Below are 23,228 nucleotides of genomic sequence, written 5' to 3'. Positions count from 1 at the left end.
CACCAGTACAAATTTCCCTCTTGATCAAAGTGATGATGTTTTAATTCATGCAACCTGTATTTCAGTTTACTGCTTTGCTCTGTAAATATTTCCCTGGAAACAGCTAAGAAGTCTGTTTTACTGAATCTGCATCTGCTTTTTCACACTGCATCTTTATAACTTATCTTGTTGAATTAATTGAATTCAAGCAAGCATCTATGCAAATATGGATTCATATTTAGTAAAGGTGCAATATTTTCCTGGAGATTTGGACTGATGCTGCTGCTATATTACATTATGCTACATTTACATAGGCTTATGGAGGTCCTACTGGAGAGAGTGGAGGCCACTTTTGATGTGCTATATATGCACAAACAGTGAGGAAGCTGTACACTGAAATAGAAAATGAAAGAATCTAAAATCTAATCTAAGTACATAATGGGTGAGGGAGATCCAGGCACAGAGAAGCAAAGCGACTTGGTCAAAATGAGAAAAGCAATCAGCAGAGCTGGGATCTAAGCCTAGGTCCCTGTTTTCCAGTGTCCCTTTCCATTGATAACCACTTTTGCCTGTACTACCTTGTTCCCACTTACCAACTGAACTGAAGAGAATTTGGGCTTTATTTGTGATTTCTTCAACCAGTGGATGATTCACACTCTGGACATGCTGAGGTTTTTTGTTGTTTTTGTTTTTTTTTTGGGGGGGGGGTAAATATGCAATTACCAACCTTACTAGAAAGTAATGATACTTTAATGATACTGGAATGATATTTTTAAAAATGAACAGTCCTCAGATGATGGGCATTAAATGAACTGCAAGCATAAATGGAAAGTGCATCCAAAACAAATTGTACTCAAAAAGAATGAGGACCAGAAAAGGCATTCTTGTATTTTTCCAAGGAAAGATAAGTACTGATAAAAATCCCTTCCTTCCCCAAATCCACAGTCTTCTGTTTTCTTTGAGCTGATTCAGATTTAAAATGAAAGAAGTTTCTGAGTTCAAGAGAGGACAGCCAAGAAGCTAGCCCTTACCTGTCCCTCTTGTAATTGAAGGAGATTTTTGTGTGGCTGCAACATAACATCATGAACACCAGGAGCTTAGGGGTCTTCACATGCTTCTGTATCCAGAAGGCATTGGATAAACTGTATTATGGCACATGCTGAAAATTGTACATGTGTCAAAAGAACATTTACTCATTTTGAAGATGCTAGTTATAAATGGATACAACATTTAAATGGGGATAATACCTCTAAAAACTGCCCAGCTCTTTATATATAGTGAAATGTTCAAGAAGATGCACAAAAATAACCTTTAATATTAATATTTCACTTCACCAAAAAATATGTTTCCTAAAACTGGGTGTGTTGCTCACCCTAAGTGTCTATTTCAAATCATCTACTGTCAATGAAGTTTTTGCTCAGACTCTACTTTTAGAAGTGGTTTCCAGCTCGGTGGTGTTGACATCTGGGAATCTTTATAGCAATTTCTATAAATAGCCACAACCAATAGTGTGGTTCCTCTGGTTAATGTTCTTATTTAGAAAGATAGGTAGGAAGCCTTATTCAACATGCAGTTAGTACATGTTTCGCGGTTTCTGAGTTTGTAGGTGAAGAAATCAGCAGAAAACAATAATTAAACTACAATTGGTCTTGAAGATTAATCACTCTGCCTTCCAAAATAATCAGGTTATCATATATGAAGAAGAAACAAAGAAAATAGGAAAGGGAAGAAAAGAGGCAAGAGAGAAATACAAAATGCAAATATAAAAAGACTGTGAATCTTACAAGTTTGGAAACTTTCATTTTTTGACTGTCTTACACCCTAGTCAAAAGAAATGGATGTTCTGTTGCAATGAAATTCTGTGGTTTTCAGGTGACTCCTGTATTTTAATACAGCTTACAGATTGGCTARGGCTATACAGTAATTCAGGTTTGTAGCCCAGTTGTTCTCTCAAAACCTCACTTTAAAATCAATTTCCCCTGTGTAGAGGGATGTGATCTGGTAGCTTGCACCTATTACCCATGGAAAAATCTTTTTATAATGGAAGGCACAGCAAAGTTTCATTTCCCTGCTGAGAACATGTTCAAAACTAGCCATGTAAGAGTTTTATATAGTGTTAAGATAAAAATGAACTGAAGAATGAATAGAAAAGCATTATTTTAAGTATCATCTGGATTAGTTTTGCAATAAATAAATTGTTCAAAAACTTTTTTTCATGAAATAGTTTTTTTTTTGTGGCTGAATACTAGGATGTTTGCATTGATTGCACACATCCTTTATTTCCTTGCTACCTCTAAAGCAAAATGGGAGAGCTTACTGCATGTTTAAGACTTCTCAGTAAAAGAACGAATTGAATCTTAGTCTCCTATGGCAGGGAGGAGTGAACTAATGCCTAAGCTGCCGGGTGTCTCTTCCTTTCTCAATCTGGCAGAGAGACTTTGCAAATATTTACTGCAATCAGCCCTCCATATGAGGGAGGGAGAGGAAGGGCAACCTGCAGTTTCTGATGGAGATTGTGTATAAGCCTTGCTGTGTTGCTGTTTATCACTTATCTGATTTGGCCAATTCTTGGTGTGTAAAAGACAGAGCTCTCGACACCACCAGCCTTCCCTGGCGAAGACCAAGGTGGCATATGTCCCTTGTGTGACAGCTGAACAGAGCTTTCTAGACTTGCTTTACAACTGTGAGAAGGACTTAGTCACCCACTGGGAAGTATTTAGGTACCTAAGATAATTAGTAGGCTCTCTCTAAGCTCATTATTGTGCTTGTAGTTCTCTGGTTTATTTTACTGTTTGCTTCATTCCAAAATAAAACGGGCCAGCTGTTTTGTTCATGTAAAGGAACTATCAGTTGCTGAAAAACAGTGGCCAAAAATAAAGCTACTTTGAAAGAATTCCTCCACTCAGCACCGTTGAAACTCAGCTGTGTTGTGGGAAGTAGAGAAGAGTTTTCTGCCAAAATGAATATTAAAAAACACATGGATTCAGAAAGAGGGAGGGAGCAAATGCTCTGTAATTCGAGGACCACGATGGGTGGACTGAAAAGCAGACACATGATTGCAAAAACTAAAATGACATAAATGTATGCTTAGAACTGTGGTTCTATGAACCTCTAAGATGTCATAAAAGACAGAATAATAGGAGATGATAGAAAAAAATAAGCTTTTTTAATGGGTTGTTTGTATACAAGTTAAGAGTAATGGGGTGAATACAGTTTGTAAGTCATTTCCCCCAAATGAATCAGAGCTCTGCTGTGGGCTGCATCTCTGGAGAGGCACTTTGAAGCTTTTGTTTCCTCACTGTGAGCACTGCCTCTGGTATTGGGGAGATTGCATGCACTACTCAATCTCCTTGATGGACAGGAAGATACTAATAAACTGGGACTTATTCTGCCTGGAGAAGAGAAGCAAAGGGGAGGATATTCCTGCTTATTTTCAGGTACCTAATGGGAGGATATGGAGATGATAGAGTCCATAAGCTCGATGTTCACGAAGGTTTACAGGTAAAGGATGAGAAAAGATGGATACAAGTTGCAGGAAGAAAAAATCCAGTTGGATATTAGAGTGAGGGTGGTCAAATACTGAAACTATATTGAGAGGCTCTGCAGTGTCCAACCTTGGAAACATTTAGAACTTGGCTGCAGAAGATGATGTCACTCACAACTTTCACCTTGGCCCTGCTTGCAGCAAGATGTTTGCCTAAACATGTCAAAAGGTCAGTCCCAGCTTATCTGGGATGCATTTCATGGCAACATACTAGATGTTTAGATGACATTGCAGCTTACTAATGAAAGATAAGGACAAATAAAGGTCCAAAAGGGACCTAGAAAACAGGAACAAGTATTAAATTTCTGTTGAGGGGGCAAAGGAAGATTTCCTCACAAAAGTTTGATGGGATACACACATGAGTGCTAAGAGAACTGGTGGATATCATTGAAAGGAGATTTCTTCCTATGAAAGGAGCGGGAGAAGGACCCTGCTCCCACACACCCTCTGCAAAGAGGCCCACAAGGAAGCTGCGGGAGCTAGCAGAGTCACTGCAGCCTGCCTTCAGTTGCAGGGAGAAGTAAGGAAGAGGTGCTCAGGAAAGCTACCTGCAGGAAGGGCAAGGACAAGAAGGTGCCTGGGTGGAGCCAAGAGAGATTTACCAAGGATGAATGGTGCTTGATCCCCCTGGTTGCCTTCTACAAGGAAACAACTTGCTGAGGAGATGAGTGGGCAGCAGGTGTGGATGTCATCTCCCTTGATTGTAGCAAGCCTTCTGACAGGCTCTCGCACAAGGTGAGCCCTGTTGCCAAGGTGGGAAGCTCTGGCCAGGACAAAGGGGCCCTGAGGAGGGTGACAAATGACCTCAGCTATGGAGCTCCCAGGGTGCTGGTTACTGGTTCCAAGTCCAACAACGGGCAGATGTCAGGTGTGGAGGTGCTCGCAGGCTGCTTCTGGATCCCATACTGGTCAGGATCTTTAGGAAGGATCAGGTGCCAGGGTCAAAGGCACGCTCCCCATGTTTGTGGGTGACACCAAAGTGGCAGGAGAGGCAGCTCTGCTGGGAGAAGAGCCACCATGGGGTGAGACGGCGAGAGGCTGTGTGACAGGGCCAACAAGACTGGTGTGAGGCGCACCAAGGAGCAAGGCAAGGCCTGCCCACCTGGCACAGCATCACACCAAGCAGCAGCGCAAGCTGGAAGCATCCGAGCCGGCCATGCCTGAGCCAGGCAGCAGCATCTGAGGAAGCCCTCTGTTTTTGGAGCTGCCTTGCTGTTGAGGGGGGCTTGCTGTTTGCCAGGGGCTCAGATGTGGAGAGAGCGCCAAGGCTCGTCCAGCTCTCTGGCTCTTGCCCCTGCTACTGCTTATCCTCATGGGCACCAGCCGTAGTGCCAGGGGAAATGCTGCTCGCATCCAGAGTGGCTGCATGGCCTCTGAGCTGGTGGAGTTGAGGCTCCTGTGAGGAGGGAGCAGGGCAAAAACCAGGACCACAATGCTGGACTCGAGGAGAGCAGACTTTGGCCTCATCAGGGACCTGCACAGAGAGCGGGTGACAGGCAGTAGCAGCCGGGTGGCGACAGACGCCCCTGGGCCCAAAGCACCCAGGAAGAGGCCCTGAAACCGCCAGAGCAAAGGGGAGAGGCAGGAGGAGCCCAGGAGAGAGGGGAGCTTGTGGGCGGGGTAAAGGTGACCCAGCAGGGGTGCCGATTGTGATGTCACGACTAGCACAGCAAGCTGATTGGCCAGCAGCGGWCCCACTGGGCCTGCCTTGTGAGGTCACGGAGCGCCTCACCAAGCGCAGCCCTTGATGAGGCAGGGCTGGCAGGCCGGGCAGGGCTCAGAGGCAGGCAGGCTGGCAGAGGAGCAGGAGCGCCAGCAGAGCACCCATGGCGGCCATCGACGGGGAGAGCAGGTTTCTGCTTGCTCAAGGCTCTGGTGGTCAGGATCCCGCAGGAAACCGTCCCCAGGGGCAGAGGGGCCCAGCGCAGCCGCTTTCTCTGCACAGACAACCTCCTCTGAGAGCAGGAATAGGCCATTGCCTTGGCCAGCATGGTCAGCGGGAGTGGGAGAAGGCTCCCGCGCCTCAACAGGAACCTGCTCACCAAGCTGCAGCACCAGAAGGAGACCTGTGGAAGTGGAGATGGGCCTGGACTCCCTGGGTTGGCGACAGCAACATTTCCTGGGCTCGCAGGGACAGCATGAGGGAAGCTGAAGCCCAGGCAGCAGGGAAAGCAGCACAGCCTGGGAAGAAGGGCATGCAGCTGTGAGGGCAGCAAGGGCAGACAGAGCAAGGACCCGCAACAGCATTGGTGAGCTGAGTGAGATGTTTTGGAGGGAGTCCCTCTCTTTGTCAGGAGGAGGGAGCTGCGGTGGAGGGTCGAGGCATGGAGCTGGAGACTGCTGTGCTCAGCTCACCTTTTCAGCGAAGCTGGCACCGAGGGAAGGCAGTCAGCCATAGCCAGCAGGGAGGGCCTGCAAGAGGGACATAGCTCTGAGTCTTGCAGTTCCTGTGGCAGGGCAGGTGTAGAGGGCCCCATAGTGCCCTTGGGCCCCTGCTGGCTGTTGGTGCTTGTGTTGTGGTAGGAAAGCTGGTGGTCATAGGGCAGGGACACCACACAGCATGCAGTGTCCCTGTGCAGCTCATGGGACTGTTCCTTATCTGTCAGAGGTGTCGAGCCTGACAGAGCTCCTGAGGGAGCATGTGGTTGTTGAGGTGTGGGGCTGCAGGGAGAGCCTGGTGCTCCTGCCTGGGCTGAGCATGGGGACGTCAGGGGTGGGCCATGTGCCCTGATGGCTCCCTGAGGGGTGAGGGGAAGGAGCTGCAGGAGGAGCTGAGCTGCTTCTGCTGCAGCAGGGAGGTGAGCAGGAAAGTGATAGGATGCCAGCAGCGATGCTGCAGGGGCAAGGACTGAGGCCTGGGTCTCCAGAACAGGCCAGCCAAAGGCAAGGCTGAGAGAGAACAGGCAGCCTGGAAGATGGTGAGCTGTGGCAAGGGTGCTCAGCAGTGCTGGGAGGTTTTCCGAGAGAGCCTTCCGCAAGTATGGGAGCTGTAGCTATTCTTCCCAGTCAGGCTAGCAAATTAGTAACATATGACTCAAAAGTGTCTGGGAAGTCAGTGTCTTCCTGCACTTGGTTTTTACAGGAAATGTCAGCCCCTAAAAACTGGATCATAATGCTGGACTTCAGGAGAGCAGTCTTTCACCTCTTCAGGGATCTTCTTGGAGGAATACAACTGGATGGGGCCCCAGAAGGCAGAGTGGTCCAAGAAAGCTTGTTGATAGCCAAGGTTTACCTCCTTCAAACTTGATAAAGGTCCATCCCAATGAGCAAGAAGTGAGGCCAAGCAATGGATGCATGGATGACCAAGGATCTCTTGGAAAGCTCAAACATAAGAAGGGAGTATATAGAAGGTGGAATTAGGAATAGGTAATGTGGAAGCAATATAGGGATGTTGTGCAAGGCTGGGGCTAGGAAGGCCAAGGCCCATGTGGAATTGAATCTGTTGTGGGATGTGAAGGACAACAAGAAGGGCTTCTATAAATACATCAGTAACGAAGGGAAGACTGGGGGAAGGGTGGGCCCACTGTGAAATGGCCCATGGGGCCCTGGTGACAAAAGATAGAGAAAAGGCAGAGGTACTGAATGCCTTCTTCCCTTCCATCTTTCCTAGGAAGAGGCCCTGGAGAGCAGGGGGAAAGCATGGAGAAAGGAAGCCTTTCCCTTGGTGGGGGGGGCATTGGGTTAGCGATCTCTTAAGCAAACTGGACATACACAAGTCCATGGGGCCTGATGGGATACACCCACGAGTGCAGAGGGAGCTGGTGGATGTCATTGCGAGGCCACTCTCAATCATCTTGGAAAGATCATGGCAATCAGGAGAGGTGCCGGAGTCCTGCAAGAAAGCAAATGTCACTCCAGGCTGATTCTGTGTCCAATACTGTTCAGTATCCTTAGGTGGGATTGCTACATTGGTGGGAGTGCTACAATGGATGGATATAAGCTTTTCAGCAAAGACAGGCAGGGAAGAAGAGGAAGGAGGCTGACCTCTCTGCGAAGYTGCAGCTCAGATGTGTGTAGCTCTTCTGTGGGACAGAACGTCTGTTTTAGATCTTGTGGGTCAGGATCTGAGGAGAGGCCCTGTGCAGGTGTCAGCATGGTTGGGAGCCTGTTACCCACCATGGGATCAGGCTGAGAAAGTGGATGGAGCCTCCCTTAAATAACTCAAGGAAGTCTTGGATTTGCAGGCCCCAGTGCTCCTGGGGGACTTGAACCTCCTGATCACCTGCTGGAAGAACAACATGGTGTGGTGCAAGCAGTCCCAGAGATTTCTGGAGGGTGTCAGACATAAACTCCTGGTATATGGCTTTGTTTAGGCCAGCCATGGCTGTTGTACAGTTGTATCTGCTTTTTACTCCTAAGGAAGCACTGGCTAAGGACAAGGTAATCCACAGCAGCGTTGGCTGTAGCGACCATGAAAGAGTGGAGGTGAAGATCCTAGGGGAGTGAGGAAGGAGAGTCGCAGAGTACAGACCCTGAATGTCAGGTGAGCAGACTGCAGCTTCATTCATTCAGGGAATGCACAGGTCAGATCACGTGGGAGCACATCTGAAGGGTAAAGGAGATGCTGGAAGCTGGTGGGTCTTTAAGTACGGTGTCTCCAGGTGCAGGAATGATCCATCCCAATACCCAGAAAAACAACTAGACCTATCAGTTGTCCGTCTTGCCTAAGAAGGGATCTCATACTCCACTGCGAAAAGACATCTTACAGGAAGTTGAAGCAAGGACAGCTACAAATGAGTGCTTCATAAATATTGCCTGGGAGTGCAGGAATGGTCTTAGGAAAGCCATTAGCTTGAAGTGGCAGGGACATGAAGAACAACAAGAACAGTTTCTACCTCTACATGTAGTAAAATTCAGAACAATCACCGATCACTGCTGAGTGGGATCACTACTGAGTGGGATGAGTGGTTTTGTGGCAGTGGGCATGGATAAGACTGAGGTCCCCATTGACTTCTTTTCCCTAGTCTTCACCAGCAAGATGTCCCAGGCCTCTCTGCATAGTGAAGGGGCTCAGGGAAGGGAGGAATAACCAGCAGTGGGTGAAGACCGAGTCAGAGATTGCATGCAAGACCTCATGGAGGTCAGGGAGGTCCCCTGTGAGTGGAGAAGGGCAAATGTGACACCCATCTCCAAGCAAAGCCTCAAAAGACAACCTGGAGTCCTAAAGGCCAGTTTGCCTTCACTTTGGTCCTTGGGAAAATCAGGGAGGGAGTCCTCTTGAAGCCMATTTCTGGCACATGCAGGAGAAGAAGGTGACTGGGAACAGCTAGCATGGATTTACCAAGAGCAAACCATGCCTGACCTACCTGATTGCCTTCTGGATCAAAGGACTGCATTTGTGGACAAGGGGAAAGCAGTGGATGTCATTTACTTCAACCTTCCTTTTTCAGGGAATGCACAGGTGGGAAAACACTGCTGAGTGGGGTAGATGACTTAGTGACAGGGGACACAGGCTGAGGTCCCCGATGATTTCTTTGCCTGTCTTCACCACTGAGGACTCCCATGTCTCTGTGCTTGGTGAAATGGCTCAAGGATAGGCATGACCAGCAGTGGGTGAGAACCGAGTCAGGGATTACGTGCAAGAATTCAACCCCCAAAAGTCAGTGGAACCAATGGGCTTCATCCGCTGAAGATGAGAGAGCTTGATGACGCCTTTTCAAGGCCACTCTGCGTTGTCTTTGAAAGCTTGTAGAGATCGGAGGAGGTCCCCAGTGACTGGAAAAAGGCAATTGTTGCATCCATTCCCAAGAAAAGCCCAAAAGGAAAACTTGGGGACCTGCAGGCCAGCCAGCTCTCACTTTTGTCCCTGGGAAAATCAGGAAGTGAGTCCTCTTGGAGCCTGTTTTTTTGCACATGCAGGAGAAGGTGACTGGGAACAGCCAGCATAAATTTACCAAGGGCAAATCATGCCTGACCCATCTGACTGCCTTCTGTAATCAAAGGACTGCATTTGTGAACAAGGGGAGAACAGCAGATGTCATTTACCTCAACTTCAGCAAGGCTTTTGATACTGTCTGTCACAATATTCCTTTTTCAAAGTTAGAATGTTACAGTCTGAATGGTTGGACAACTTGATTAAAAAACCCGGCTGGATGGTCAGATCAAGAAGGTGGTGGTTAATGGGACGTACTCTGCCTTTAGGCCAGTAACAAGTGGAGTAATGCAGGGTATATGCTGGGACCTGTCCTGTTTGACACCATTATCAATAACCTAGAGGAGGTGATGGACAATGCTCTCCTCCAGTTTGCAAATGACACCAAATTGGAGGGACACACTTGAGGTCAGGGCTACCATCCAGAGGAACTTGGCTGGTTTGAGGAATGGGCTGAGAAGAACCTAATGAAATTCAACAAGAATAAAGCCAAATTCTGCCCCAGGACAGGAAGCACCCCATGCTTTGATAAAGGCTGGGGCCTGCCTGGCTGGGGAGCAGCTCTGCAGGAAGGAACCTGGGGCCTTGGCAGGCACAAGCTGAGCATGAGCCAGCAGTGTGCTCTGGCTGCAGAGATGGCCAACAGCATCTTGGGCTGTGCTCACAGGGGCACAGCCAGGAGATTGAGGACTGGGATTATTCCCCTCTACTGACCGCTCAGTAGAGCACATCTGGAATACCACATCCAGTTTTGGGCACCTCAATACAGGAAAGGCATCAGTTAAACTCTAGATAGTTTAATGGAGGGCCCCCAAGCTGGTCAAGGGCTGGAGCACTTGCCCTGTGAGGAGAGGCTGGGGACAGGGTTGGAGAAGAGAGAGTTTCAGGGGGTCCTCGCAGCAGCCTACCCATACTTATGAAGGGGTTATCAAGAAGATGGAGCCAGGCAGTGCATTGTGGGAGGATAAGAGGCAGAGGCATAGGATGACACAAGATAAGAGATTTACTTTGGCCATAAGGAAAACTTTTTCACCCTGAGGACTGTCAAGCAGTGGAGCAGGTTGCCCAGAGAGGCTGTGCAGTCTCCATCCTTGGAGGGTTTAAAGACCTGACTGGATAAAGCATTGAACAACCTATTCTGACCTCATAGGTGACCTTGGAGGTTGAACTGGATGACCTCCCTCTGGCCCTTCCGACTGAATTGTTCTGTGATTCTGTGAATATTTTAAAACTTCCAGCTAAATTTATTTGTGACCTACTTGTGCCCTTGAATTCTTGTGCCATAGTTGTATCTTCAAGAACTTTCATTCTGCAATTTATTAACTGAGAGCAGTACCATTCATTCTCAAACTTTGTTTTCTTAAGCAGAATAAGCCACGCTAATTTCCTCATGTGAAATAAAGTCCCTATTCCTTTATCATTCTAATATCCCCTATCTGCACTTTTCCCAATTTCTATTCATCTGTCTTTCATGTAGATGATGACAGTAATGTAGTATTGCACAAATCTAAATGCAAGGTCAATGAAGAAATATTTATATCCTGCACAAGGCACTCTTGCTACTGAAAACATACTTCAGTACAATACAGCCAAAGATTTCATTTCTTTCACAGCTGCGCCCTGCCCATACTATCCTGCCACTGATTATCATTTCCTGATCTTGCTTTCTATATGTAGAAATATATAAATGCAGACATATGAAGAATTATTGTGCCTTAATTATCACAATTAATTATAATTAATTATCACAAATCTTACTATTAAAAAGACTTTTCTGATATTTGCTCTAAACATTTCTCTTACTACTATTTTTCATTACTCCTTGTTGGACCATTTTTTTTCCCTCAAAAGCTGTTATTAAGCATTCTGGACCCAGGTGTCTTTCAAATATTTGTACACAGTGATCTTGTCCTCTCTTAAATTAGATCTGTCGATCTTTTCTGATGAGTCATTTTTTTCCGGCACCCTAATTGTTTGGATGTGAATGAAAAACATTTCTTTACAACAAAAAGTTTTCATGTACTTCTCAATTTTGTTTTTAGGATGCTGTAAAGACCATACCTAAAAGGCATGAAACATAACCTTTTAAGTATATTGAGCAAAGAATGAATTCTCCTTGTATTACAAATTCTAATTCTGATTTCAACTTGGTCATATGGAATTGTGCTCCTTCTGGGAAAGAGGGTTTCGTTTAAATAATAATTAAGAATAATTAATTCTCAGTAATACAGCAGATTTCCCTAACATAGTTTCTCTCACCTTCTGTTTCTCCACAAATTCCTCCTTTGGGAAATTATTTAAAGCTATTCTGGAAGTGAATTCTCAGTTTCTCGATGAGATTGCCAATTGTATATTAATAGTTTGTCAGGGAGCATATAAATTGGCTTTTATTGAGAGTATTTTGTTGTTCATGGCTTAAATACTTCTTTTCACTTTAAGTGTTTAAAGAGAAGTAGCTTGTTTGTAAGTGTAAATTTGAATTTGTGAGATTGTGATGCAAAGAGTTATGCCCCATGTAGAGTTCATTGGCTAAATGCTTATGAATATATAAAGGGCCTCCGAGCTCCAATCTCACTTTCAAGTGTAGTCACAGAAGTCCCCTTTGTCTGGTCTTAGCACATGAGCTTCTTACATAGGGAAGGTATAGACTGATTCCAGCACCATCTTGTTGATCCCTGAAAGGAAAATTTCCAGCCACAGTACTTCAGTTACTGCACAATGTATGCCTACAAATATTCAGTCATTTGTTATAATTTATTTTGAAAGAGAAAAAGGTGTAACTGTTGTAAATAAGTGAGGGCCATCAGAGTCAGCCTTACTTTTTCATCTTGATTTGCAACAGGCTAAATTATTCATTTGGAAATTCTTTCCAATTATTTCTGATTAAATGATATTGGAATTTCTGCCATGAGATGAGACCAGAGAAGCAAACTTCACAGCACTGATTAGCTATCATGATAAAGATGAATATTGACTCATTTTTATATCCTGATTTGTTACCTGGCAGAATTAAGACTCTGCATTAAGTCTACTTCAGTTCAGTTAGGATTCATTGTTATTCCAGCAGTTGTAATATACATTTCCTCTTTATTTTAAACAATACGGGTGGGTAACGCCCTGTAGTCAGAATGCTATTGGAAATTCACAGGTTGCTGAAAGCAGCACCACTGCTTGGAAGGCAATGTTATTTCTCTGAGCAGGCACAACCCCAGCAGTCCCCAGTCTCCAGCAGTCTCTATCCCTGTCTGTGTGATACTTGCATCTGACATCCTGCATGTCCATGTGGGAGAGCTGAAAGAAAAGAAGAGTTGGCATCTTCCCTCATGTTTTGTAGGGCACCTATTGGGTAAGGGACACTATATCCCTTACTTATTTTCATAAATCTGAACTGAGCTACAAACAACAACAACAGCAAAAGATATAGAAAAGAAACAATACTTAACTTGTGCTAGCATTTTTTTTCTTTTTGAAAGAAGATTGTTGAGTTTAATCCTCATGGCAGTTGGAAAATAACAGTAGTGGGTTAAAGCCAAAGTTTAAGAAAATACATTTAAATATATTTTTACTTAAAAATGAGTTTCCTCATCATTCAAAGACCTAAGAATTAAATTATATCATATACACCTCAGGTACAAATTGACAAAAAGATCTAATAAACCAGACTATATAAAAAGCAAGAGACCATTTTTTCAGAAAAATGTATTTGTGATTTAGCTGATCATATAAAAAGCATTAAATTTTTAAAAAATGTGTATATATATTTTTCAAGTGTTAATGGTTTCACCATTCATTGTAACTACATTCCAACGTCCTTAAACATCAGAGCACATTATCCTTATCTGTGTAGCACAGTGAGCATAATCTTTACACTGAGGTCACTCTCATCACTACTTCCCCAGAGCTGTTATCCTCTGATGAGTCTTCCTGAGGTCGCATACGGTTGAACAGCTGTAACAATACATAGCCACACTGAAATCTTGGTGAGGTTAACTGTGTTGGATGAACTAAATTTCTGTTTCTAAATGCAGTCAGTGGTAACCACAATGTCCTTCCTGCTGAGGATTCTCCTCGATTGCTCTCCTCTATGTCTGTAGCTTTATCATAATTTAACACATCCCAGTGTAGATTGACAGCCCTCCAGCGCTTAAATACTCGATAAACAGATGCACCTTCATGTACTATCAGTCCTGAAATTAAGAAAAGATTTATTAGTTTGTACAAAATGTCACTGGATACCATTTCGACAGCAAATAAAGATGTAACTTCATAATGCCACATGGTATTGAATCTGGCAATTGCTGTCAAATTAAGCAGAGCTCATTAAATTATTAGCAACTGATAATTCCAATAAATTATACATATGCAATATGAACACTATTCATGTGCTTAAGATTAGGAGGAAAAGCATGCAGGCATTTAGTGTACATGTATATTTATAATCATTTTTAACCTTTCCCTCATATAGTTAATCAAAATCCAAAATTTACACAAATTTCCTAGCCCTCATAATTAGCAACAAAATCCTTTCAAATGTAAACTCAACATATGCCAATACTGGCATCACCTGAGAGTGCCTAACTGAATAAAGTATTTGGGTTTAAGTAAACCAATATAAATCAATTTTGCCAGCAGATCTGTAAACTGACTGTTTAAGTTAGTGTGAACCTTGTTCACATTAAATACAGCTTAAATACTGTTTTATACTGTTTTGTAGCTTTGTAGCTTTGTAGTGGTTTAACTAGATCTTTAAGTAAGTTGAGATCTATTGTAAGGGACAGGATGGTCTTAAATTGATTTAAGAATGTTTTGTAGCATGTTTTGTACAAATCCTTACAAACAAATATTACTGTTTTCATATTTTTGTTCAGTTTGGGATCACAGAAGGTTTATGACAACTTGAAACAGCTATAAGAAGAATGCCTTCCCTTTCTTGCTTCAGTAGAGCAAGAAAAAAGAGATAAATGTCATTATTAACTATGATAAGGATGGCAAGGATGATAGGCCTTATTCTTTCTCTTCAAAATTCAGTAGGCAAAAAATTGAGGAAACCTTTTAAAATGTCCTTCAAGCAAAATATAGATTATCTGGAGTCCTGACTAGACAATCTGCTTCCATCTAGCTAGTATTTGTTTACTGTAAGCGTGCAAGCAATTCTGTTAACTTTAATGAAACTCATGGTTTTTCATATGTATATGTGTGTGTATATATATATATTTATGTATATAAATATGCACATATACATGCACATTCTTCATGTATAAATATTTCAAATATGGATTTATTGAGGAGTCTCAGGAAACTTCAGCCTTCTTCTTAGGTTTTTCTTCTCAAAAAGCCTGGCAATTTGTATGTTTCTGAGCAACATCACATGTTGTCTCTGATTCCCTGCTTTGGGAGGAGAGTAGCCTGCCTAGCCAAACACATTTATAAACTACTTGTCCAGTGTGTTTCTTACCCAAAATGTGCCTATATATTTCAAAAATCTATATTATAATCTATGATGCCATAGGCTATAATTCTGTATGCTAAGGGACTTATAAAATCTGTTCCTACAGAATGAATTTGTGGTTTAAGAGTCTGAGGACTCTTAGCAGAGTTAAATGATACCAGAAATGAGGCATTCAAAGAAAGATGATATAGGTAGAAATGATGGTAAAAACATTTATATGAATAGCAAGCTTCAGATTCAAGTGCAATGATTTTCAGATAGGAATGCATATTCTAATACATTTTTAAAGGTCATTATTTTTAAAGATGGAGAAACACAAAGATTGCTTTCAGAAGGGCATGATAGCAAATATTGCAACTCTGTAAGCCTTTTAAGTTGCCTAGAATTATTGAAGCATTCAATGCAGTAGAACTAAGACAATATAAACTTAATGAAATGTTAGATATTGTAAATTTGTTTTGTAGCAACATAGCATTTTAGTGGTAAATTTTCTTGATTGCAAGATGTCTAACTCCATCTTTTCAGATATAAATAAAGCAACCTATTCTAAATATTTAGCAGCCATGTTAATACATAAACACACCATCGGACTGTCTGTATTGTCTTAGAAAGGATTAATCTACAAATCAAACAAGTCATGTTTTTATTACTGTGACTAAGATCACTTTTTTTTCCTGTTAGATTTTCTGTGGAATGGTAGAGGGGTAACAGCATACCTGTGCATTCCCTGTTTCTGTCACTGGATCATAGTACTGTCTGGCCCCATTTCCTTCAAGACTGTGATGAAGCAAAACTGAGAGAACCCATTTTCCCCAATATAAAGATTTCTGATACCTGCTTGCTCTCCATTGCAACCTGAACATGCAACATATTTTGAAATAGAGAAGAAAGCAGTGGATAAAGAATCATTTGGGTATGTAAAGTACATTGAAACTGTCAAAAAAAACCAAAATTGTGAAAGAAAAAAAATCATAGGACTGTTTTTTAAGCACTTCTTTTTTCTGTTTTTTGAGCTTTCAAAATTTACTGAAATTATGTTTTCAATCTTTTCTCAATGATGGCAAGGAAGAGAAGATTTTCTTTAAAATGGAACAAAGGATCAAATATTGCAAGGCTTGAAATAAAGTTATCAGATTGGGCAATGCTTAATGAGAGAAAGAGTAATTTCATAATTCCCTCTTATAAAGTAGGTTCATTTCCCATCTGGTAAAACTACAGATTCAAAAAGACCTATATAGAAGAGGCAAAATAATTCCAATAGATCTTTGATCTCTTCTGAAAGGTATTTTCAAGCAGAGAAATAATACTGTTTTGTTCCAGATGTCATGGTTTCAACAGCACAGAGAACATACTTGCACAATCCTAGGCTTGGGGAAAAAGTACAGATCAGCAGAATACCTTGTTTGAACCAAACGATCCCAAGAGAAAGTGTTAGAATTTGGTAGTTAGTTGTTCTGTCCTGTTAACATCTACTAGGAACAGAGTTTTGGGCTGATGGACCCATCAAAATGTCGTAAGGCTCTGAGAAGGCTTTGTCTTCAGGATTTGTTTCTAAGATGTAGGGAGTATAGTGGGATCCAGAAAATTGGGTTTCGGGGGGATTATATTTTTTTTTCTTTTATTGCAAAGTACTGTGAGATTCTTTCTTTGGCACTGTCCAAAGGGTTTCTTATTCTGAGTCACAGGGATACTTGAAATTTTTCATACTGAATGTCTTTACGCGAAGGTAACTCCTCATAGTTCAGATGTGGTATTAGGCTCCAATATTGTCTTACCACACTGATCTAACTTATAGTAATTTAGGAATGGTCCTTCCAGAAGCAGACATTATTAGAATTTCTTGCAGGTCCAGAATTTAGAGGAAATCTGTGGCCTTMAAAAAGCCTTGCAGACATCACAGACTTTTACTGGGGAATAAAAGACACTTTTCTGAAACAGCCTCTATCACTGGACAAAAATGCCGTCTCTTAATCCTATTCTATATCTAGGTCCACAAAGACAAAAAAAAAATCAGGAAATTGATGAAAGCATTGAAGTGAAACATATCCACTCTAAAAACAGCAATATAACTCTTTCTAAACTATTTAGAATTAGATAAAACATGAAAGAAGGCTTTCTGAATAGAGAAATACTAAGTGCAGTTAGTTGGGTTAGTTATAAATTCAGCTTGTACAATTTTACAACTTGCAAAATGTTGCTAGGCATCAAATTCCCTGGGCAGGGAGAGAAGCTTTAACAGAGCTTTATCCATGCCTCACATTGGCTCCCATCTCTTACTCCCTTGCTGTAGTACTAGCACCACTCACATTTCCAGTACAATGTTACAGTTGCTTTTCAGGCTCTAGGGAAACTGCACAGTTGTTCTGGGATTGCAATTGGGCTGTTATTATTTGCAAGGGGGGTTGTCCACCTTGAAACCTTTTATGACTAAAGTTATGATTGCTTTCCAATGCAAATATATAAAATAATATGACTCCAGTGTTACGAGAAATARTTGTTAGGCCTACAAAATAGAATGGCAAAGACAGCGTACTGTCCTTCAGTGTCTAAATAAGGGGCTTAGATCATTCATTCCTTTCATATTAACTCATCAACTCACGGCCTTTGGTAATCCTAACATGGATGTTCTGATTCTACCACTACCACTGCACATAGCTCTGGATTTATAACAGGTAACCTGATTAAAATGGTCAAGGTTTGCCTTAGGAGAACTTCTACATCAGCAATATTTGAAGAGAACAGCTTTATGCCCAGTTTAGGTGAAGAAATACACAAACTAGAGACTTGTTGGGTTAACACTGATAAGTAAAAAAGACAATCCTGTTAGGAAGAGATTAGAATCCTGGATGAATTTAGAGTAGAATGAGGAAGACAACTGATACAAATAAAATATGTATGCTGGAATGGAGTACTGGTGATCTGTAATTTCTGAGATATTTATTTTGGTAAAATGAAAAACAAGACTAGGAATTAAAGTATATGTTAAACATAATTTACTTCATAAGGAAGTGGGTGGTATGTTACCTATGGAATACAACCATCTATTACCTATGGAATATAAATCAGCCGTTGGAAAAATAGAAATTAATATGTGCAAGTTTTCAAAGAGAACACATAAATATGTCATTATCGGTGAGCAAACTGCTTTTAAAAATGGCCACAACAAAACACTTCAGAAGTACAGATTTTTACACTTTACAAATGGCCAAAATACTTATATTGTTTATGCAAAGCTATAGGTAGGCATAACTGAAGGCAGCTGGAATACTTGGTCATGCCACCAATAACAAGCACTTGTCTTGAAATGTGTGCTGCTAAAGCAAATCCTTACACATGCATAGATTTTCATGGAAATAAACAGATTCTAGTAGTAGTGTTGGTATTAACTCACCACAAATCCTTTGTAAGACTAAGATCTAACTGACAGAGAAAGTCATGGATGACTTTCTACAAAAGGAGGAAATGATAGCAGAGGAAATATTGAGTGGGAACTGTGGCTGGCTGTAAGCATTACAAGCTGTAGGATATAAGAGACTATATATAATATGCAATGATAAAATCATATGTTAATGCCTTCAGAAAATCATTAGCATAATGGACAGTGTTGTGTTTTTTAAGTCATTCCAGGATAAACATTACATTCATCTATTAGGGAACTTTATTCAAATGCTTTCTCAGTCTAAAAGCCCTCACTTTATGATGAAATTAAAATATAAAATTGAATATATTAATAAATATTCTCAAAAGTTACAAGAATTCTTATTCTTACAAGCTTACAGAATGCAGAAGATTACTTTAAAATATATGCAGAATGAGTGGGCTGAATGAATCTGAATCAGCAGAATTCTACACAGTTACCAAGCTGCCTGTGTACAGCTTTCTGAATTTCTGGATTTAGTTTAGTAAATTGTTCAGTCACACCTGCACTAAACTTAATAATCACAAACAGTGATATATTTAATCACAGTCAGTTTCAGGTAAAGTAACATAAAAATATCAGATTTATTATTTATGATATGACTGTAAAATATGCATTTATGTAATTACAGACAGGTCAGTTTATCTGKTGGGTGAATATAGTTGTACATCCACTTTGCTACTGCTTGGTGCCAGTCAGGCTAGAAGCTCCATGGCTATGTTTGGTACACGTTAGCTCAGTAGCTTCCAGTCCAGAAGGGGCTTGACCCTGTCTGGCTTGGAAGGCAGGCACATGGCTACATGTACCAATCTGTTGAAGCCATGCCTTAATATAGTTTATTTTTGTAGATGAATTCACTAATTTTTACTTGTTCATCTACGGACAGTCTCAATTAGCTTTGAGATTAATTTGATTAAGCTGTTTGAACAAACACATGGAAACAAATTAAAATAGTTTGAAATAACTGGTTACTCCAACTGGTTAATCCAAAATAAAGGAAAATTTTGAAAATTGTTATCTATGCCACAGCTGGAATTCCATTTAAATGAAAAGTTTAATATGCCTGAAGCAAAACACTTTTGTATCTATTTAGAGGGGTTTTTTTTAACAAAAGCAAAAACATCAGAAATTAAGTGCTAAGCAGGAACAAGTGGTATTCAAAAATCAGCACCTAAGAGGACATGTAGCTGATCCCCTTTTTTTTCATTTAAAACCCAAGTACTTGTCCAGAGAGTTAGAGACCTAGGTTCAGTTCATTTTTATGACTAAGAAGGCTTAGGTTCACAGAAGAAAGCCTGTGCTGTAAAATATTCCAGAATGGGCTCCTCTTATAGAAATAATAAAATAAATAGAACTAATGATCCAGCTGAAATATAAATAAATGCTCTGACTGTAATGAAATGGTGTCAGTAAAAGATGATATGACTTTGTGGTTGGAGCAAAAGCCTGGATATTAAGAATCACTCTGTTTCTTTGCACCTTAGTGAGCAGAATTCAGAACTGTCTTTCAGAACTGCCATATATGAGATTGGGATAACATCAACATTTATCACTCAGAAATCTCAAATCAAACATGATATGGTATTTGACCTCTGGATTCTCTTGGAATTGCATTTCTAAGAAGATGGTTTAATGTTGTTTGCTCCAAGTTATTAAATTCTCTCCACAATTAATTGCAGCTATTCTAACATTTAATCAAAGTTGGTTTACTAACTAATAAAAAATTTTCTACTTAAATGTTTCTGGATCTGTATATTTTCAGATAGTTCAAAACTGGTCAAAATAGCTTTGCAATAAATTGCATTCTCCTTTCTAAGACTGCAGCTAAAGTTAAATAATTTGAGACTTTTTAATAGTATAGTAAGTTATCATACTTAGCACTAGTGTTTCATATGTGTTTATGATGGTCAAACAACTCATGCCAGCCTTCTTTATTCTTCTCTCTTACTAGCACAGTGATCTGTGTAAGTCCGTACATCTTAGTTTTGGATGTATAGTTTGATTACATCCTCAAGGGCTTCTTCTGTGCTTGATAATGGTACAATCTGATGCAAAGTAGCAGCAGGGGGAGATGTGATAGCACATAATTTTACTAGTTCTTTTAGTAAAGCCTTTGTTATTTTCACCTGTTTAACTTCTTGAGCTTTGTTAGCTATCTATACTTTCAAGTAATCTAAACCGATCCTGTTCTCACCACTAACATCTTGGGGGGAAGCTTTGATTATTCTGAGTAAAGCCTCTTTGGTTCTTCTCTCTTTGCAGTATTTGTAACACTCTAAAAAGTAGTATTTGCCAAAGGTATCAACTGAGAATAAATCTGCAAAGAACTGGAGTGACCAATTAGAAAAATAGATAGTCATAGTCTTAAACCACAGTCTGTGCTGTTTAACATTTTTGAGCTTACCTATGCATACTAGATCCATAAAACCATACATTCCATAGCAGATTTGAAAAAGGATGTCCTTCCTTTGCCATACTGCATAGGGGCTGAAGGCTGACCATAGAAGCCAAGTCACACTTGCTACTAAGAACAGAGATCCTAGGATTACAGCAACCATCTGCACTTTCTCAACCAGTGTTATAGTAATGCTTTGCCACTAAAAGAGAAACAAAGTTGTATAAGATAAATATGTTATTTTCTGTGATCGTACATTCCACCCCACTTTTTTCCTGAAATCAAGAATTATTTTAATATTTGTACATATCTTCATAGATCTTTACTAGTATTCTTGATACTGAAATTTTACAGAACTTTTTTTAACTATTTCACTTTTAGTTAAAGTGAAACTAATAGTTGCTTCCCCAACCCCCCAGGCATCACTGTCATCTCCATCTAGCTGTGAACTTCAGAAGAGTTATCCTTATTTTTATTTTTGCTTTGAATGCAAAGGCAAAAATATATTTAGTCTCAGGAATAGCCTTTCACATTTGTATGATAATGGACAGAACAAAAACAATGTGGGGAGGACAATCTTAAGTAACCTTTATGTCAGTGTGACAAGTTGAAAGTGACACTTTCTTTCTCATCTCACCCCCTCCAAGTCTGAAGCCATTTTTTCACTTTCCTGATGCTCATCAAGAAGCTCCAGGCTACCTCCAGGCATACCAAGGGAGTTGCATGTCTCTGCATAAATCAGTGTTAGCAGTCTACATACAGACACTTGCATCATTGTATGGAAGCAATCTGAAAACTCTGGAGGAGCCCTGAACATAGGAAACATGCATGTTTCATTTCAGTGCACCTTAATTATGTCTGCTTTTCTGAGGAAGGCTGTATCCTCTGTGTGTGAGTGACTCAGATTTATGATGTGACAAGATTTAAATATAAAAGAATACACTTACTGAATTGTCAGGATAAGGATAGAAGTAAAATTTCATTATAACAAAGAGTCACAAAAGCAAAACACAGCATAAGGAAAAAGCATTCTAAATTACACCTATCATGTATGGTCTTTCCTGGCTGATTCACTGCCTAAATTGGCTTAGCAGACTCTCCATTCTAGTCCCATAACCTACTCCAGCACTAGTATGATGTATAATTTTTAGACTGATATCTTTCCTGTTCCTAATTTTGAATATGGCTGCCCCCTTCTAGGGTTGCTATGCAGAAGAAGTGGAGAAAGAACTACTGAACTAAGAGCTCTATTACTTCTTTCCCATCTGGAAATACTTTTTCCTTTCTACCATTCCTTTAAAAAAGCTTTTTCTTTTTCCCAGCAGTTGGGTACTCAGTACTGTATGACCATAGGTGATAGAATAATTCAGGTTGCAAGGGACTGCAGGAGGTCTCTAGTCCAACTTTCTGCTCCAAGCAGGGTCAGCCATGATATCAGACCTGGTTGTTCAGGGCTTTATTCAGTTAGATCTTGAAAACCTCCAAGGATGGAGACTGCACAACCTCTCTGGGCAACCTCCTTCCACTTCTTGACTGTCCTCATGGTGGAAAAGCTTTTCCTTATATCCAGTCTTGACCTCTCTTGTTTCAACTTATGACTGTTCGCTCTCTCTCCCACCAGGCACTACTCTGGAGAGCCTGGCTGAGCAATGAGGTCCTTTCCCCATCTGCTGTCTTTCAGCTTTTTTAATTAGCTTTTCTACTGCTGCCTAATTTGCACATCTACTCCTGCTTGTCTTCTCATTTTGCAGCCTTCTGAAGATAACAGTACAAAAAGATAGTTGTATACCAATTTGTAAATTGTGTATCTTGAAATATTATCCTTTTATAGTTACTTATTAAACTCATACTATCCATTTCATCAAACTTAGGATGCTGGAATGGGGCAGTTCAAATTAAATGATACCTTTCTTATAGTGGAGCGACTACCAGTTCATTTGTTAGAATTTTTTTTATAAGATTAAGCACGGTCAGTAACAAGTGATACATGAYAGAAAAGTCTGGGCTTGTCATGACTAAGATACTAATTGCATACAGGACTTGAATGTCAGGACTGAAATCCATAGAATTCTCTCTAGATTCTATAGGGATAATATGTTCATGAGAAAAATTATTTTTCATTTCTCAGCAGAAGCCACATAGTGTGAGTTGGCAGAAAACTGTCAAAAATGCTATTGGTTATGTACCTTTTCCTGTCTTCCTTCATTATCAATGTGAGACAGACCCATAATAAATTTGTTCAGAATGCCTGAAGTCAAAGTACATTTACATGAAGTAAAATATAGTTTTATGTATTAACTGTCACAAAATATTAAACTGTCAAATTCATGGAAGAGGCTGGCAATAAACTTAAAAAAATATTATATACCTGAGATAAACAGCAAATCTTTCACAGTGTAATTTCAGAAATGTAGAAGTTCCTATTTCATAAACTCACTTTAGCTTATTTGGAATTCCCCTTTTTTTTAATGTAGATTATTCATAGTTATTCTTCAAAGATGTCACTGAACAACAAAAGGAAAAGTAGTCCAAACATTTGGGATAAGCAATGTAGCATAGTTGAATAATGAA

General features: G+C 40.8%; 1 protein-coding gene across 1 annotated transcript; it reads right to left on the bottom strand.

Moving 5' to 3' along the window:
• Positions 1-13,219: 13,219 nt before the first annotated feature.
• Positions 13,220-20,853, bottom strand: LOC112961166 (E3 ubiquitin-protein ligase MARCH11). The gene is made up of 2 exons (XM_026056055.1): positions 20,667-20,853; positions 13,220-13,582 (listed from the first exon to the last, which is right to left on the bottom strand). Exons 1-2 carry the CDS (start codon positions 20,818-20,820, stop codon positions 13,260-13,262), a joined length of 477 nt encoding a protein of 158 aa, XP_025911840.1. The 5' UTR covers positions 20,821-20,853; the 3' UTR covers positions 13,220-13,259.
• Between the last annotated feature and the right edge of the window lie 2,375 nt (positions 20,854-23,228).

This window comes from Apteryx rowi, unplaced genomic scaffold (genome assembly GCF_003343035.1).
Source record: "Apteryx rowi isolate R43461 unplaced genomic scaffold, aptRow1 scaffold_1298, whole genome shotgun sequence".
NCBI classification, from domain to species: domain Eukaryota; kingdom Metazoa; phylum Chordata; class Aves; order Apterygiformes; family Apterygidae; genus Apteryx; species Apteryx rowi.
The sequence above is the reverse complement of the archived record's forward strand: the minus strand, read 5'-3'. Positions and strand labels throughout refer to the sequence as shown.

Bases quoted from the DNA above. Each gene is read 5' to 3' on its own strand.
- LOC112961166 (XM_026056055.1), bottom strand. From the start codon at position 20,820: ATGGTTGCTGTAATCCTAGGATCTCTGTTCTTAGTAGCAAGTGTGACT. The intron at 13,583-20,666 runs GTAAGCTCAAAA...TCTTAATTTCAG, and splicing joins TATGGATCTAGTATGCATAG to GACTGATAGTACATGAAGGT.